This window comes from Arvicola amphibius, chromosome 10 (assembly GCF_903992535.2).
Source record: "Arvicola amphibius chromosome 10, mArvAmp1.2, whole genome shotgun sequence".
In the NCBI taxonomy this organism is placed as follows: Eukaryota; Metazoa; Chordata; class Mammalia; order Rodentia; family Cricetidae; genus Arvicola; species Arvicola amphibius.
In genome coordinates, this window is record NC_052056.1 from 64450393 (window position 1) to 64468601 (window position 18209).

At 44.0% G+C, this 18209-nt stretch overlaps 1 protein-coding gene across 1 annotated transcript in view; it reads left to right on the forward strand.

Moving 5' to 3' along the window:
- Window positions 1–18209, forward strand: part of Atp13a4 (ATPase 13A4) — a 118776-nt gene that overhangs the window by 26816 nt on the left and 73751 nt on the right. Inside the window, 1 exon segment of the mRNA XM_038345709.1 lies at window positions 17131–17304. Coding sequence (XP_038201637.1) covers window positions 17131–17304 — 174 coding nt within the window.

Genomic DNA, 18209 nt, shown 5'->3' on the forward strand with positions numbered 1-18209 from the left:
GTTCAGACAGATCGTTCTTCAAGACAGATGCCTGGAAAAAAATAACTGTATCACAGAACTACAAATTACAAATACTTTTAAGGCTGTTCCAAACTGGCTTGCTGCTTGCCAGAAGTTAGTGTCTCTTGGTGAGGGAGCCAACCAGCTGTGTATAAGGTTGTGTTCGTTCAAATGAGAATGGCTGCTTAGGCTCATAGCCTTGAATATTTGGGTCCCTAGTTGGCAGAATTGTTTTGGAGAGGATTAGGAGATGTTGGAGAAGGTGTGTCACTGGGGAATTTGAGTTGTTTTTTTTTTTTAAAGCTTATGCTGGCCCAGTCTCTCTTTCTCTGCCTTGGGCTTGTGGTTCAGGTTTGAGCTATTGCTCCAGCGCCATGCTGCCTGTCTGTTGTCATGCTCTCCCCGTGATGCCCATGGACTCCCACTCTGAAACTGTAAGCAAGACCCAATTAAATGCTTTCTTACATAAGTTGCTTTGGTCATGGTGTCTCTTCACAGTGATAGCAAACTAACTAAGGTACCTCCTTTGTGGTCAGCTTTCAGCACTTATTGAGGATTTTTGTCCAGTTTAATAGGTTAAAAATAGAATCCCATGTTTACAAACCATTCAAAGTTTGGTGAAGACCTGTCATCTATAAATTTCTATAACAGATTCTTAATTGCATGCTGAATATAAAGAGAAAAAAAGATATGTTTTGGGGGTTTGGTGGCATGTGTCCATAATTCTAGTACTTGGGAGGTAGCAGCAGAAGGATTGGGAATTTGATGACAGCATGAGGTATGTAGCCAGCTCCAGGCAAGCCTGTGCTATGGTCTCAACAACAATAAAAAAATTAAAAATAAAAACAAGAAACAAATAAATAATAACATACAATGATCAAACCAAGCATAAAACATATGCTTCTCTCAACAATGAATTAAAATATAAGGCTAATATTAGGCTGTAACCATAAGTGCTTATCAAACATTAGGTGTTATGCTAGCATTTTATGTAAAACATTATTTAAGAACCATTTGGAAGATGAAATATTACCTATTCAAATAAAAGTATATCCCTTTGTGTTCCCATCAGCAGCCCTTCAATGCCACTGTGAGAAGAAGTGGCTTTAACAATGAGCTGGAAATGCCTTGTTCTCTGGCCTTAGGACATTCAGGGTGATGGCCCAGGAATGCATGTTTTAGCAAGTGCTCGTGTGATTCTTAGGTATGAGATTAGACGTCCTAACTTGAGGCCCATTGGTGTAGTTATGGTTTGGAGATAGGAACTGAATGACCACTGAAAAAGGAATCTTTTACATCATGGACAGGGAATTAATTATTTAGCTGTGGAATGTTATTTTGATAGTGTCTAGAACCTAGCTTGGGTGGGAGGTCCTGACTCTCTGAGTTCCTGTCTTATAAGCAGTGATCATACCTAGTGAGGTGGACACTCAACACATTTGGATAACGTTCATGCATCCCTGCTACCCCTCTTGATCCAGTAAAACTTTCATGCTTCATGCCATTCATCTTTTCTCAGCCTTATGCAATGCCTAAACTATACTAGCTGAACAAACATACTATCTCCCTACAGCCTGGATACTGAAGAGGTTTTGAATAGAGAAAGTCTGTTTCGGTCTCAAGAAAACGACACTGTAGTAGGAGAAACATGTATGCTTTGCAACTAATTCAAACATATTCCAGTGTAAACTGCTCCAAATGCTATAGGAAACATGTGGAGGGTCCTTAAAATATTAAAAAAGTGTTAAATGCTATCAAAAAATATGACACCAGTATATCAAAGCTTTGACTACCCTCCTATGTTTATTGCAACATTCAAAATAGTTAAGAGATGACCATCAAGTGATAATGTGTCATACGTACATAATATAATGTGATTAAACCTCAAAAGTATGAAATTATGCTATTTATGACACCATGGGTAGAAGCGAAATCATTATGTTAAATAAGCCATGCACAGAAAGATAAATACCATAGTTTCACTTTTATATGGAAGCTAAAATGTTAATTTGAAAGTAGAAGGTACACAAGTGGTTACTTGATGTTTGGAAGGATATGGTGACGATGGGGAGCAGAGAACAGTCAACACATGGGACAAAGAGGCGTGAGTGTCAGTGTTTTATAAAAAACCAGGGTCACTGCAGTTGGCAAGAATTTGTTGTCTATTTCAAAGAAACTAGACTAGAGAATGCTGAACGCTTCCAGCACAGAGAAAGGAGTATTAGAGGTGAAAGATATGTTAATTGATTTGACTGTTACACATTGTCTACATGAGTCACAATTTCACACTGTGCCTCATTAGCATGCACAATCACCACATGTCCACTGGTTCTGCACAGGACACGCACTGGTCAGACTTTTGACGCTGTAACACAAGATACTTGAGCAGAACAATTGGAGGTGGGCTGGGTGGGTTTGATCTGGTTCCTCACGGTGACCAGAGAATGAATGAAGGCACTGTTTGACTCTTGCTGTTTCCCACTTAGTTTATTTGGGCTTCAACCTAGGGGATGGTGCTGCCCATATTCAAGCAAAGTCTTTCTTTCTTAGTTAACCCCCTGAAGACATACCCAGAGGAGTGCTTTACTTTATCTCCCAAGCACTTCTCGACCCAGTCAAGATTAACCATCACAGTAACTGGAGGGGTCTAGGTGAATACTGTTAATCCATTTCTATCCCGGTCTCCTCCCTTCCCTTTTCTATTCTGGCTTTTTTCACATATCAAATACCTATCGTGTACAAGTCCCCATGCTATGCATTAGATATGCAGGAGAAGTCTGGTTCCAAACCCAGTAGAGGACAGGGTGGGGCACTCAGCTGTGTTGGCAGCACGCAAGTACTGTCAGAACAGAGGAAGCTGTATCCAACTCCTGGATGGCTCCAGCGAAAAGGCCCCATTTGAAAGGAATGTTGGTGGATATGAACAGGCGTGTAAGAAGCCCCATGAGGAAAAGGACATTGGAAGCCAAGGAGACAGTGTTCAAAGATATTGAGATGTAAAGGAACAAAAAGCATTCTGTTCTGAGAACTGAGTGTAGCCCGGTGAGGCTGCTGCACAGGGTGCCTCTGAGTGTGGCGGGGTAGGCTGGGCAAACAGAGAGCTGCGACTGGAAAGATAATGGGGAAGATACAACAGAACCTTTTACATACTGTAAAGTGATTGGCAGGTTTGAAGTATGTGGTTAACCGCATGTATTTGCTCAGGTTTTATGGGCATAATCCTTAAAGTCGAACATCACTGGAAGGCTGATAGACTTAGACACGTCAGGACTCAGGGAAGGAACTGAAATCAGATTTATATTTGAGGAAGAATACGATGGAGCAGTGTGAGCAGCCTCAGATAAGGACGGTGTTGGATGTCGTGGCGAATCTGGGAGCACTCCCCTCGCATTAAGGTGGGAGCATCAGAGGTGGAGCACAGCAAATCAACTTGAGAAACACATAGAGGACAATCACTAGGCCTTGGGCTAATTAGATGTTTGGAGAATGAGGAGGAGAGATGTGAAGGGCATTCCAAGTGTTCACAACTGGCTATATAATGGATTGTACTGATTCTGAGACGAGGAGTAGGCGATGTGCTCAGTTTTGACTTCTGAATAATTCTGACATGGGAAGGGATAGGAGAAGTTTAATCACAGTTACTTACTTTGTACATGTGTGTGTGTTCATGCATGCACCCATGTATGCCATGCATGACACATGTGTTAAGGTCAGAGGACAGATTGCAGTTGTTCCTCTCCTTCCACCACATGGGTCCTGGGGATTAAACTCAGACTGTCAGGTGGCAAGTACCTTTCTGGGATAAGCCATCTGGCTGCTCCTTCTTCCCCCACTTCTTTTCTTGAGACAGGGTCTCAATTTAAAGTCCTGATCAGACTGGGTGGTGGTAGCATGTCCCTTTAATCCCAGCACTCTGGAGGCAGAGAGGCAGGCAGATCTCTGAGCTCACAGCCAGCCTGGTCTATTGGGTAAGTTTCAGGATAGCCAAGGCTACAAAGAGAAACCCTGTCTTGTAAAACAAAACAAAACAAAACAAAACAACAGAAAGACAAAGTCCAGATTGTCCTGAAATTCATGATCTTCCTGTCTCAGCTTCCTGGTTGCTAGGCTTGTTAGAGTGTACTGTCCCATTTCCTGGTTCCCAATAGTACGTTAGATGATTGCTTCGATATGCTTAATTTTTTTCCAGAGAGAAGAGACAGGGGTTGAAAAAAACCAAAAACAATTGCAAAAACAAGGCTGAACCTGGAAAATATGCTTGAATCAAACAGAGAAGTAGTTATCAAGGAGCGACCCTGGGAGAGCTGAATAGTTGGAGCAACAGACTGCTTTAGGTGCAGTTTTGTCCTATTTGATTCCGATTGCACAAAAGGAGAGATGGAAAAGTTACTGTGTTGTCAGAAATGCAGGAGAAAGCAAGACTCCCCTGCTGTTACATCATTGGCAGCCCAGAGATTCTGTTTTGCTTGTTGTTGTTGTTTTGAAATGAGGCATAAACAATAAGGCCTCTATTACTACACACTTTAGAACAAAATAAATGTCTTTCCACGTGTGACAAACACCATGTGTAGAGTCATTAGAATCTACGAAAAGAGATAAAGGACCCAGAAAGATCTTTTATAGGGAGAGGGAGAACTAACTTGACCTTAGGAGACCTGGGTCAAGTTCAAGTCCAAACCAGCCAAGGGGAAGAGGTGAGGTCTGTTATGAGAACCACCATTCATGAGTCTCCTCTCTTTGGGGAGGGAGGAGGACATGAGATCAGCTTCTCTGAACACACTGCAGTGACTGATTCACACACTGGACCTACCAAGAAGTAAAAGTGGGGTAGCTTGTGTGACAGAAACTGGCAGTGATAACTCTGCCAACAGAAAGCACTATGACTCTGACGAGCTGCCCACACATGCGCAATATACATGAACAATCCTATTTCTGAGTGGGGGTTGGAATGCATGAAGTTTGGCTTATTTTAGTCAGCACCCTCCAAAGGCTGAAGGCTTTCTCATGTGGCCTGGCCACCTAGGTCTTTTTCCAGTATAAATGTGTCTGTGTCAAATGAGGGTAGAACTCCATCTGAAGGCTTTCCCACAATTTAGGCACCTGTGGGACCTCACTTTTGTGTGAAGCTACCACTACTGATTTAGTAGGACCTGGTGGTGAAGGGTTTCCCACCCACCCAGGTGGCACTCATGGTTCTGCTCATCAGTATGGACTTTCATGTGCTGACACAGACCATAGCAGGTCACATAGGTTTTTCTAGACTCCTTGTGCTCAAAAGGTCTCTGTCCAGTATGTACTCCTTGGTGAAGGATGCTGCTGCTGCTGTCTTTAAAGTCCTTCCCGTATTCCTTTCACTCATAGGATCTTTCTTTTTTTATAATTTATTATTTTTTTATTAAAAATTTCTGCCTTCTCCCCGCCTCCCATTTACCTCCTCCTCTCCCCTCCACTTCCCCTCCCTCTCCTGTTTGAAGAGCAGTAAGGGTTCCCTGCCCTGTGGGAAGTCCAAGTTCCTCCCCCCTCCATCCAGGTCTAGGAAGGTGAGTATCCAAACAGGCTAGCCCCTCCCCCCAAGCCAGTATGTGGAGTAGGATCCAAATCCAGTGCCATTGTCCTTGGCTTCTCAGCAGCCCTCATTGTCCGCCATGTTCAGGGAGTCCAGTTTTATCCTGTGCTTTTTCAGTCCCAGTCCAGCTGGCCTTGGTGAGCTCCGATTAGATCAGCCCCACCATCTCAGTGGGTGGGAGCACCCCTCGCAGTCCTGACTTCCTTGCTCATGTTCTCCCTCCTTCTGCTCCTCATTTGGACCTTGGGTGCTCAGTCCAGTGCACCAATGTGTGGCTCTGTCTCTATTTCCATCCATCGCCAGATGAAGCTTCTATGGTGATATGCAAGATATTCAACAGTATGGCTATAGAATCTGGCCTTTTCCTGCTCCCTCTTCTCAGCTGCCCAAGGAACTAGCTGGGGACATCTCCCTGGATACCTGGGAACCCCTCTAGAGTCAAGTCTCTTACCAACCCTAAAGTGGGTCCCTTAATTGAGATATATACTTCCCTGCTCCCAAATCCACCCTTCCTATATCCCAACCATCCCATTCACCCAAGCTCTCCCCATCCTCCCCTTCCCACTTTTCTCTCCCAATCTCCCCTTACCCCCATCCTACCCCACCCCCAAGTTCCCAATTTTTGCCTGGCAATCTTGACTTCATCCAATATCCAAGAGAATAACTATCTGTTTTGCTTTGGGTTCACCTTCTTATTTATCTTTTCTAGGATCACGAATTATAGGCTCAATGTCCTTTATTTATGGCTATAAACCAATTATGAGTGAGTACATCCCATGTTCATCTTTTTGGGTCTGGGTTACCTCACTCAGAATAGTGTTTTCTAGCCGGGCGATGGTGGCGCACGCCTTTAATCCCAGCACTCGGGAGGCAGAGGCAGGTGGATCTCTGTGAGTTCGAGACCAGCCTGGTCTACAAGAGCTAGTTCTAGGACAGGCTCCAAAGCCACAGAGAAACCCTGTCTCGAAAAATCAAAAAAAAAAAAAAAAAAAAAGAATAGTGTTTTCTATTTCCATCATAGGATCTTTCTTTACCTTGAATATTCTAGTGGCAAATGAGGGCAGACAACATGAAGTGGGTTTTCCCCCACTCTCTGCCCTTGTAAGGCCTTCCTCCAGTGTGATTTTTCTGATGCAAAGCCAGTACATCTTTGTAGTGGAAGCTTTTCCCATGTTCACTGCACCTGAAAGGTACGCACCTTTTGCTGCTTCTTTATTTTATAGAGGTAACGGAAGGCCTTCCTACACTCATCACACATGTGATCTGTGACTCCATGGTGAGATTTTTGGTGGCTGTCTGAGGTTGAGTTCCCTTTGGGGGACATTCTTGCCTGTTCTGCAAGTGAGATGTTTCCTGTTGGAGTGAGTTATCCAGTGACTGAGGGGAGTGGAAACCTTCTGGAAGCTTGTCCCAGAGTCATTGCATTTGAAGGGTTTCTGTGTACTGTTAGCTCCATGATGCCCATGGTGGGCTGGGGTAGGAAGGATGATCAATACTTACTGATTCTACACAGCTTTTTCTTGGAGGGTTCATGGTGCTGAAGGTCATTGGTGTCTTATTATCTTGCCAGATTCTCCACACATACAGGACTTCTCTGACACTTGTTTGCAGAGAGTTTCCTCATCTTCCACAGTACACTGACAGCACAGAGGACCAGGGAGTGCAAAGCTTTCCATTATTACCTCACCATTCAGGGTCTGGGTCACACTGAGGTGTTTCCACTCCTCTCTGGAGAAACACATGATCACGTCTTCAAACACCACCAGGCTCTGACATGACCTTTTACTCCTCCTGAGATACTCTCTACTCATGTGCATTGAGCCCTGGAATTCTTACAGGAAGGCTGAGATATTGTCCTTCCATCATTAAACAGTTTGGTTGCTTTCCCTGATCTACAGTATGGAAATATCAAACTTTGTGGTGGGAGGGGCACTATAGGAAAACTTCCAAATACCATGCTACAGAAATATCTTATTCTGTGTAGTTTAGAGTCAAACTTTAAAAGTCATATTGTGTGTGTGTGTGCTTGTTACATATGCATGTGTGGCCACATGTTTGTGTTTGTTTGTTTGTGTGTGTGTGTGTGTTGCACATATAGAAGCTGGAGGACAACTTTGTAGACTTGAGTCTATCTCCTGTCTTTACAAGGCTCTGGGTATTGGACTTAGTTTGTCAAGAGTATGCAGCAAATGCCTTTCCCCACCAAGCAACCACACCAGCTTCTAGAATCAACCTTTAATGAACACAAGATGATATTTAAGCTTTCACCCAAACACAAAGTAAAAACACCAAAATTAATTTAAAAAATGCAAACTTGAATTACTTTTTCCTCTTTTCCTGTGGGAATAAATCTAGTTCTTCCTAAATAAATAAACAAGTAGAGAAAAATCATGAAAATAAAAGCAGCTGGAGATGAGGTCACATTTCTGTTGTCTTTGTAGAACATCTGGAATCAGCAGGGTGTAGCTCTTAGCATAGAAACTCTGTGAGCCAGCTTTATGAACAAGGGCAAAACTGGAATGAAGGAACCATTAGAAGTAAAATAATCATAAGAGAATGTCTCTACTGAGGAATGTGAGGCATTGAATGCTACACATTATGTAGACATTAATATTACATTGTGTAACCATATAAAAGTACATGAAATACCTTGAGTTTAATAGATAATTTTAGACACCTACTCACCATCTTGCAGTATAAACAAAAGAACAATACCAATGCAGTTTGGAAAAAAACAGTTGTGGTGGATGTTATCAAGCTCATTGCTGACTTCAGAATATAATTTGGACATTAGGCAAACAATGACTGACCTGTTGACATGTTGAGCAATGCATGAACAAGTCAACTGCATGATGATGCTCATGATATGGTAGCTCTTTGATAAAACAGAAAAAAAGTGCTTGCATACAGATGTTGATTGTGGGGATTTCTGGAAGTTTAGCTTCCATTTTTTCAGTTGGGCAGTCTGACAATGGAACAGGCTTCCTCAGGAAGTCTCCTTGGCTCCACTGGAGGTGGGCATGCCGGGAAAACATGTGTTATAGATGTGGAGAGAGCAGGGATATGTAGCATCTCCATCTTGTCCTCATTGCAAAACTCCTAAGAAGGTTTTCATCTCTATCCTCCTAGGTCAAATGACTCAGGTGATGGCTCAGGGGGAAAGGCACACTCATACTGAGGTACAGTGTTTGGTGTTCAGGTCATTCACCATTGGTTAAGGAGTACTGGCATGTCTTTGGGAGATGTTCATTTCTTCTCCTATGGTTCCTTTCCCTCTCATGCCCTTTTGAAGAATGCTTATAAGGTCTTAACTCTCCTCTCTGAAAGTGGAGTTGGTTTGGATGTTTGTAAAGTAGTCACCAGGACCTAGTACATAATTATCCCTCTGGCCTGTTGTCCAGTCTAGTAATATCATAGTCTGCTTGCTTATATTGAAAGCCTTACAATGTAGTCTAAGCCCTTCATTAATTTAAAGCTTTTTCTAGGCCTGCTGTGTGGCATAAACTGGTCTGCTCTGTGCCAGGGATTCAGCAATCAACACCACAGATGGAAGTTCTTTGTAGCTTTTAAAATATGCAGTTTAGTAACATCCCACACCCCCGCCACACACAGACATATAGATACACAGAGACTCGTACAGACACATATACACATAAACACACACAGAGACATAGGCAGATACATATAAACAGACAGACAGACTGACAGACAGACAGACATGCACACACCCCAGATAAAACTATCAGATGGTGAGAAGGGCTCCTTGAGATGGAAGGAGCGATGTGCTAGGAGTGGCTCAGCAACTACCTCAGTCTGTGGAGAGCAAAGCAGAGATCTGAGTGATCTGAGTGTGGAGGGAGGGGCCAACTCACTGAGGCGTCACCGAAAGCTTACCACCCTAAGCCCACTTCCCTCACAGCAAGTGTCTATCCGAAGGACACACGCACACCTTCGATCCCACTTCATTCTCACATGAGTTTTCCAATCAGGGATTATGACTCTGGTTTATTTTAGGAAGGGGAGTCATCTCCAGATGATAAGCTAACAAGTGGTAAAGCTGGAGCATTACCTTTAAGTGTGCTGCCTTTTCTCGGGCACCGTCCCTCTCCCTGAGGGTCCTGGGTCAGCCTGCTGTGCAGTGAGCAGGCTGCCTAGATGGCTGGCCTGTCTGCGCTCTTATTTTCCTATGATTTCAGGTGTTGGGTCTGTTCCTATTTCTCATACTTCTGGCACAGATAGGTCTATTTTCCCTCTCTTTACACAGGCTAGTTTCCAGGAACTCAAATGATTCTCCTATCATTCAATTAAATTCTGACTTTACCCCAGATTAGTTTCAGACTCCATTAACTTACAGTCTCAGTCTGATAAGAGCATCCCCACCTCAAGTGCCAAGTCACAGGTATCAGCTCACCAGGTTTCCCACACTTAGGTCTGTCTTGGGTACAGTGTCTTGTGGTTCCCATATGCCCCAAGCATCTATGTTTGGTAATGTGCCAGGACGGTTCACAAAACTCAGGAAAATGTCGTACTTATTTATTAATATGTTTTGGTTGTTATAAAGAATGAAAATGAACTCCAGGTGTAAATGTATGTGGGGTCTAGAAGGGTCCTTGCTCGGTAGCTCCCGTCCTCATGGAGCTGAGGTGTGAGATACGCTTGGTACCTCCGTGTGATTGCCAACCAGGAGCTCTCTGATGCTATCATTGGGTTCTTACGGAAGCTGCACTACATAGAGAAGATTGACCTTGAACTCACTCTCTAGCCCTGATTCCTTCCCCTGTGATTGGAGGTGGGACCGGAAACTCCGACCCTTTGGCCACCAACTCCCACCCTGAAGCTCTCCTGAAGTAACCGCGGCATTTCCTGAAGCTTGTATTCCTATATCAGCAGAAACTAAGGTATGAGTGAAAGGGGCCCAACCAGAAGAGAAGCATACACTGATATCATTTGGGAAACCCCTAGAGTTTTGATTGCTTGTGTCAGGAACTGGAAAGAAAGGTCAAATATATTTCAAGTTATACTAAGGACATGCCTGGCAAGAAATGTTCCAATTTCAGCATGACAGAAGAGCCTAGAAAACACCTCTTACCCAGGCTTGCCAGGCCAAGAGATTAGGATGCTGCCTGCAGAAACCACCGTCAGTTTGAGTGGCCTTTGGGTGGAGCGCCTCTCGCTAATTTCTTCACACTCTGCAGTTTGAGGCTTGTGAAAACCTGTTTAAGGGGAACTTAGAACTTGTCCAGGCAGCACATCCATTAGCTCAATTGTGAGCAATCAGCAAGTGTTCAATCCCTGTCTGGGTAACACCTACTAATGAGACTATCAGAGGGCTGAGGAGGAGGAGAATCTTTATGAGAGGCGGGCTGGTTAGGCAGAAAGAATTTTAATTGAGAGGGATTTGGCACTGGTACCTACCAGCTGGGTGGCTCTAGGTGCATCCCTTGGCCTCCTTGAACTTCATCTTCCTTATTCTGACCCACAGCTGATGAGACTTTCTGTGTAGGGCTGTGAGGGATTTGGCACTGGTACCTACCAGCTGGGTGGCTCTAGGTGTATCTCTTGGCCTCCTTGAACTTCATCTTCCTTATTCTGACCCACGGCTGATGAGACTTTCTGTGTAGGGCTGTGAGAGTGAAATATATTTGGAGAAGTTTGTATTCAGAGTGATGGAAACACAAGAAGTTATTACTCACAGAAACCGTGTTTTCACCTTTACCCCAGGTTTAGGTGGACAATCCACAGGTAAGGGTGTTACCACCTTGTCTGCTGCCAGAGCACTGGAGAGGTTGCTTTCTGGACCGTGAGCTGAAGACACAAGGAAAAGTTTTCATAGCCCTGGATGATGGCACATGGGCTAAGAACAGAGATTGGAGTAGTTACAAGAAACTAAAGCCTCAAACACACCCACCTCTTGAGCCCTCTTTCAGTCAGGCCATTGCTTTGATATAATGCAATGACCTCTTGGTAAAAGGCAGTGACCTCTGCTCCTGATAGCTTGAGAATGCTAGATTTAAGGCAAGCACAAGAGGTCCACCCATGGCTGTAGATCAGAAAAGATCTGGGTGAAGTTTGTAAGTAAAGTTCCCTTTGGGTGATCGTGAGATGAACCTCAAGTCCCTTCTCATCTAAAGATACCTCTCCCCTCCCCTCCCTTTCCTTCTTCTCCTCTCCTCTTTTCTGCTTTCCTCTCCCCCATTCCCCTCCCCTCCCCTCCCGTCCCCTCCCGTCCTGTCCCGTTCCCTCCCCTCCCCTCCCCTCCCCTCCTCTCCTCTCCCCTCCCCTCCCCTCCCCTCTCCTCCCCTCCCCTCCTCTCCTCTCCTCTCCTCTCCTCTCCCTTTCTCTCCTGTCCAGTCCTCTCCTTTGCCCTCCTCTCCTCCCCTTTCTTCCTCTCCCCTTGCCTCCCTTCCCTCCCCTCCCCTCCCCTCTCCTCTCTTTCCCTTTCCTCCCCTCCAGACTCAGCACCTTTTAGAAGGTTTAGTCCCTCCACATGAAGCCCCTTCTCTTATCCTCTTTTTGCAATTGTTGAAATTCTACCAATTATTTTCAAGTCAATTTCAAGTAGCCATTCTCCTGCAAGGCTTTTGCTAATTATCATCTTGGTAGGATCTTTCATCATTTGAAACTAATTTTGCCTTTTGTGCATTTCATATGGCATTTAATATTTTTTTTGTCCCAAATCATAGCTATTTTAAAATTCATCCTCTCTCCCGCTAGGGCTTTGAGGGTGATAAATTTATCTTCGGCGCACACACCTTACCCATGGCCCTAGATGTAGTAGACACTTTTAATTGAACTAAAGTCAGGCTTTATTCTGGGGAGTACAGCATGGAAATCTTTGATGATGGTTTCCTTGGTTTTGGTGCTGGACAGAAGCGCTGCTCTTCCGTTTTGTTCAGCAATCCTGTGATGGGAGCTGTGACTAGACACATGGCATTCCAAGGCTGGGAACAAGGGGCCGCCACGTCCCGGAGTGAGAAGACAAATTAGGTTAAACAAAATTGCAACTAGCACGGGGAGACTGAGGCCGCTGCAGGGGCATGGAATTCAAGAAACTAGAAACAGTGTTCATGGGTGGGGCAGGGTGAGACAGAGGAGGAGAAGCCTAGGATGAGGTCGGACATGGAGGCAGAAAGAGGAAACCATGTGGGCTTTTTGCTTCCTTCCTCAGCGCCTCAGTTTCCTGATCTGTTGAGCTGTATTGGAACCACCACTGAGCATGGTGTTTGCACCAGTTCTTGTCACTATGCGGAATTACCTGAGGCAGGCTGCTGATAATCAAAAGCCAACCAAACAAAAACCGAAACCAAAAGCAAACAAACAAAGAAACAAACCAGGTTTATTTGGTCCATAGCTTTGGAGGATGAAAGTAGAGACACAGGAGAAGGTTGCATGGCAGATGTCAGGGGGCACGCATAGAAGGGAAGGCTTGCATCTCCCAGTAAAGTATTAACCAGGTCTAACCCAGCTTAGGAATGAAACCACATGACACCAGGTAACCCAGGGTGGTATGACCACAGACAAGGCTTGCACCTAATACGGGAAGCCAGAGAATGCTCTGGTTGCAGGTTCACCGTCTTCTCTAACAACTTTGCTGTTTCTATTACAGCAGCTAAGCAGGTTTCGCTTCTGAACCATGTCTCTGATAATATAAGGATGCTCACTACTTCACATCCCTTAAAGGTTCCAGTGCCTCCCAGTACTCCCACATAGAAACCAAGCTCCAGGCACACATACCCTTTAGGGGAGAAAAAAAAACTATATCCAAATCATAGCAGTGGCCAGCTAGCATTACGCATGCATCTTTTTCTTCCATAGATTCTTAACTGAAAATACTGCAGTTTTCTGACACTGAGAATGTCTTCATAGGCAGTAAGAACTATAAGGCATTTAAGTTACGTGGGGGAAACCAAATGTCCACAGTAAGGGTTTTGAACATTGGTACTGTTTTCCACTGTGAGGGACAGGAGAGGCCATCCTCTACAGTGTGGATGCTCTCCACAGTTCCTGGCTTTTGAGCCCTATATGTCAGAAGCAACATTCACCAAGTTGAGAATGATCATGCCTTCTGGGAAAAAAAATCACTCTGAATGGGAACCATTGGTTCTCATGGTAGCGAAGAAGAGAGTCTTCCACCAATGAGAGGGAAAACAGGACCTGACTGACAGGTGATCTTGGCTTAGGGAAAAGAGTCTGGTTAGGAGCACAGGAAGTGGGAGAGGCATTTGTTCCCTTAAAGGATATCACTTCTCACACTGGCTGGTTCCTTTTGCCCCTTTCTTCCTAAGAACTCGGGAATTTGTAATTAGACTACAATCTTTGGTTCATGATATGTTCACATCATTTGTTCATATGTTGCCTTAACTTAGTTACAAATCTACAACCATATATAATGTTTTAGCACCAAAGCTGGCTTTGAATTTATGGTCCTCCCGCCTCAGCTTCCTGAGTACCGGAGTTACAGACATGGAAAATGAACAACATGAGTGCTGTATTTTGCCTTACCCAACAAAACACTCATTGTGTTGCCTATGTGTTCATTATTCTCTTTAAATTGAATTTGTTTTAAAAGTTATAAAAAGGAATGATGCTGTTGTAATCCTCTGCACCTGTTTTTTCTATTGTTTTCTCACTAAAAGTTCATACGCTTGATGTCTGATGGAAATCCCACAGTGTGCGCAGATTGCAATACAACCTCCCAACTCACTAGATAGTTTGGGCTAATTTGTGCATATCTTTTTTTGTGATCTCCAGCTGAGTTTTACAGTGGAAGAGTCTGGGGATAATATTTTCATAATTTTGGGTGTATTTCAGAAGATGATATCTGAAAAAGAATTTTTATGTGAAAATAACCTGGGGACCACTTTAAAGTTTGAAGACAATTTATCAATTCAGCAGCAGCAGCAGCAGCAGCAGCAATAACAGCAACAAAACCATTTTGCTTCTCCCACCCCCTCCAAATTTCTGGGGTAGGCTATTTAGGTTGAGAATTTCTCACTTGAATCTGAGCTTCGAATTAACTTAGAAGCCTATGGGATTCTCCTCTTGCCTGAGAGTGGCAGGTGAAAATCCCCAGGACAGAATTCCCGTAGGTCCTAGGGTGGAAGCAAGCAGACAATCATTCCACTTACGACAGTCTGCAATAACAAGCACAAATTACAGCGAAGCCTTCTTTCTACACCCAACATTTGGAAATAAGGGGAAAGAGGTTATCTGCAGGGAGATAAAGTCTTAAAAATTTTTATTTCTTTTAAACTTTCAAATGTTTAATGAAGTCTGCAAAGAGATGCAAAGGTGTCTAAGCTAGCATGATTCGACTGCAATATGATTGAATGAATTAATATGTTTAAAGGAAGTACATAGTAATGAGGCCATGGGATGGTTGTAGAACGGTTATGGAACCCATTCTAAGAACCATGTTTGCACCGGACTCCCAAGACGAAAAACTCCTGCCTGTGGTAGCAGTGCTACTGGAAAGTGACATGTGCTTGGTGTTAACACACGTGCTCACCTGCTGGGCACGACAGCCGCATTCATTTCCCTCTTTGGGTAGGTTCAGCTTCTGTCATCTTCTCCTCTTGAGTCCTCCTATGAAGGGTCACTGTGCGGAGAGGTTCTGGGACTCAAATGCTGAGGGCTACCCTGCAGACTCCTTGGAACCTTCCTTACATGATGAAATCACATGAGGGCGGTTCTTTTGAGATAGCTTCTGTCCTGTTCTAGATGTCACCCCGAGTTGTACCTTTATGTTTTTATGCCATCACATTTCTGCATGTACCAAGCCCTTGAATGTGTGAGACCCACAGCCAGGTTTCTGAGAGTGAGCTCTGAAAGATCAGCTTGTGTGGGCCTCACAAACCCTCTAAAACAGGGCCTTGGGATGCCCGTGTGAGGTTTTTGTGTGTGTCTCTGTGTTTATGTGAGAGAGAACGCGTGGGTGGGAGGGTAAAGAGAGCACTACACTGCTGTTCTGTGATGTATGTAGCCTGACATGAGTTGGTTATTGGATAATACTCTTTGGATATTTTCATTATGCCATTTTTGGGGAGACTCATCAATCTCTTTTTGTGAAAGGTGACAGCAGTTGGGAAACAGGGGGACAGAACAACTGCTTCAAACATATTCAGAGACAGGTCAGGCACTCCACAACAAAAGAAGAAAATCAGATGATTGTGATGGTGCTGTACTAACGTTTGAAACTTATACCCGTTATCTGCCAGTAGTTCTGATCTTGCAATTTATTCAAGTCAGTAAAACTGCCTTACTTCAACAAGTAAAAATTGAAATGCCTTGTGTGAATTTTTTGACCCTTTCTATAGAAAGTTTAGCAAGGTATCACACACAGATCATGAGCCACTAAGGGTAGGGGCAGTGTTCACCAGCCCAAGAGGAAGCAGTCTTTGTAACTTCAGGGTAGCCTAAGAGGGATGGAGTGGCTGACTTGCCAGAGTCACTGTCTACTCCTGTCATTCTGGGGTTAGTAATAGCACTAATGATAGGACCCATGGTCACATTTGGATGATAAGGGTTTGGGCCGCCTTCTGTAGATCTCTTCATTGCTCTTTGCTTAACCTTCTAGTTCTCTTTCTTTCCCCCTCGAGTCTAGTGAGGTTTCTCTAGATTAGAGACATTGTTTCACATCCGTCATGGTCTAGCACATGTCTGCTGTTTGAATAACACTTAAACTTGTTAAGATAAACTGAAATTAAAGCTTGAGAAAGAAGAGAGCAATTAGAAACAGCAGTCCACCCTATTTTCTGGGTGCTGCAAAGCTGGTTTTGAGTTACGCTTGGGCTTTGTGCCTTAGGAAATATATTTAATTTTTTTCCAGCAATGATATCTGTAAAGTGCTTAGATAAAGATTTTAAAATGCCCAACAACTGTTAGCTGCTAGCAGTGTTATCTCGATGATTATTAGTTAACTGTTAAAAACTTTTTATATATGATAACTTTGAACTTGAGCTTTTCTCCTTAGAGAAGGAAGATAATAATTTCTGCTCCCTCTCTTCTGATGATGGATATGAGGACACTTTCAAATACTGATAGGAAAGTTTGCGCATTGGCACAGAGTAACTCATACAGATCACATGGGGGGCTCCACTGCCAAATTAAGAAAACATTTAAATATTACCTTTGGAAAGTGAGAGGATGATGAGCCTGGGGAGAAGCTGATCTATGCAAACTGTAGAACAGAAGAGGACACGGGGAGGACTCAGGGCAGACAAGCTGGTTAGAGTGGGATTAATAAGCAAGGCTACACGTTGGATGTGGAGTGGAGCTGGTCCAGTGTTGGCAGCTGGAAGGCAGTGGCTTGAGCTTGAGATACAGAAAGAATCACGCCAGGATAGACGACTACCCTGGAAAATGAGTTAGGAGCATTGCAGAAAAGTCATACAGCATTAGATAATGTAGCAAGTTGCTCTTTATCTCCTATAAGACTTCACTTGTGTGGTAGGAAGGAATCGAGTAATTACACACTGGAGTATCTTTCAACCCTTCTTCATCCCTAAAAGTGGAGTTTGTTTCAAGTTTGACCAACAATTGGAATCATTTTTGTTCTATTGTAGGAAATCTTTGGCTATCGGACTCAAGGCTGTAAGAAAGCTCTCTGTCTCATCGGCTCCATCTTCTCTCTTGGAATCCTTCCGTTGGTGTTTTACTGGAGACCAGCTTGGCACGTATGGGCAAACTGTGTCCCGTGTTCCCTGCAAGAAGCAGATGTGGTGTTGCTGAAGACCACTGTAAGTAAGCATCTGTTTTCGTAGATGCTGTCCCTTTCCTGGCTATTGGACTCTAAGGTGGCCGGAGGAGATGTCCTCAGGGCAGGTGGTACATGGGTAGGCTCTTCTATTGTGCACCTGCCCAGAACTCAGAAATTTGTCTACAATAGGATTTCTTAATAAGAGTTACTTCACAGAGTAGTCCCATTAAAACTGCAACTGTAGCAAATGTTAGAGCCAACATAAATACGCTGTTTGCTGAAACCGTGGGTAGTGTAGAGTAGTGGAGTCAAAGCTACAAGCTACTTATTCCAAATCCTAGCAACTCTTGACTTCAAGCCTGGTACCTAGATGCTTAGGGCCTCCACAGAAATGACTCTGGAAAAGGGACAAGGGGGTTTGGAGAAGCTACTGTCTCCCTGTGCTGATAGGCGAGAGACATAGTTTTTTGATATGCTTGTGTCCTGTTCTGCAGAAATACTAGGGCCTGAAATGCAGGCATTTTGTTACTGAGGTCATTGCCACTCTGCTATTTCACAGTTGTGGCATCAGGTGAGGCTCTCTCTGGGTATCTTCTTGTCACTTCCTTTGGCGCTCATGACATTGAGACCACATGCATCGTCCCTGCAGAAAAGCCAGGAACAAAAGGGGAGGGGCTCTCTTACGTGCTAATTGATGATACACTTCCAGTTCTTGCATCTGTATGGGGTGAGGGATAGGTGGACATGGTTCTCCTCCTGAGAGAATGAAGTGACTGTCTCTTGGAGAATTCTTTCCTGACTAGCTTACCCTGTTATCCTAACAAGGCTTTGGCACACACAAATGACCTGTGGCAACAACCAATTTTGATAAATCAACTTCTATCACAGGTGTCTTTAACCTTCCTAATGCTGTGACCCTTTAATACAGTCCCTTGGGTTGTGATG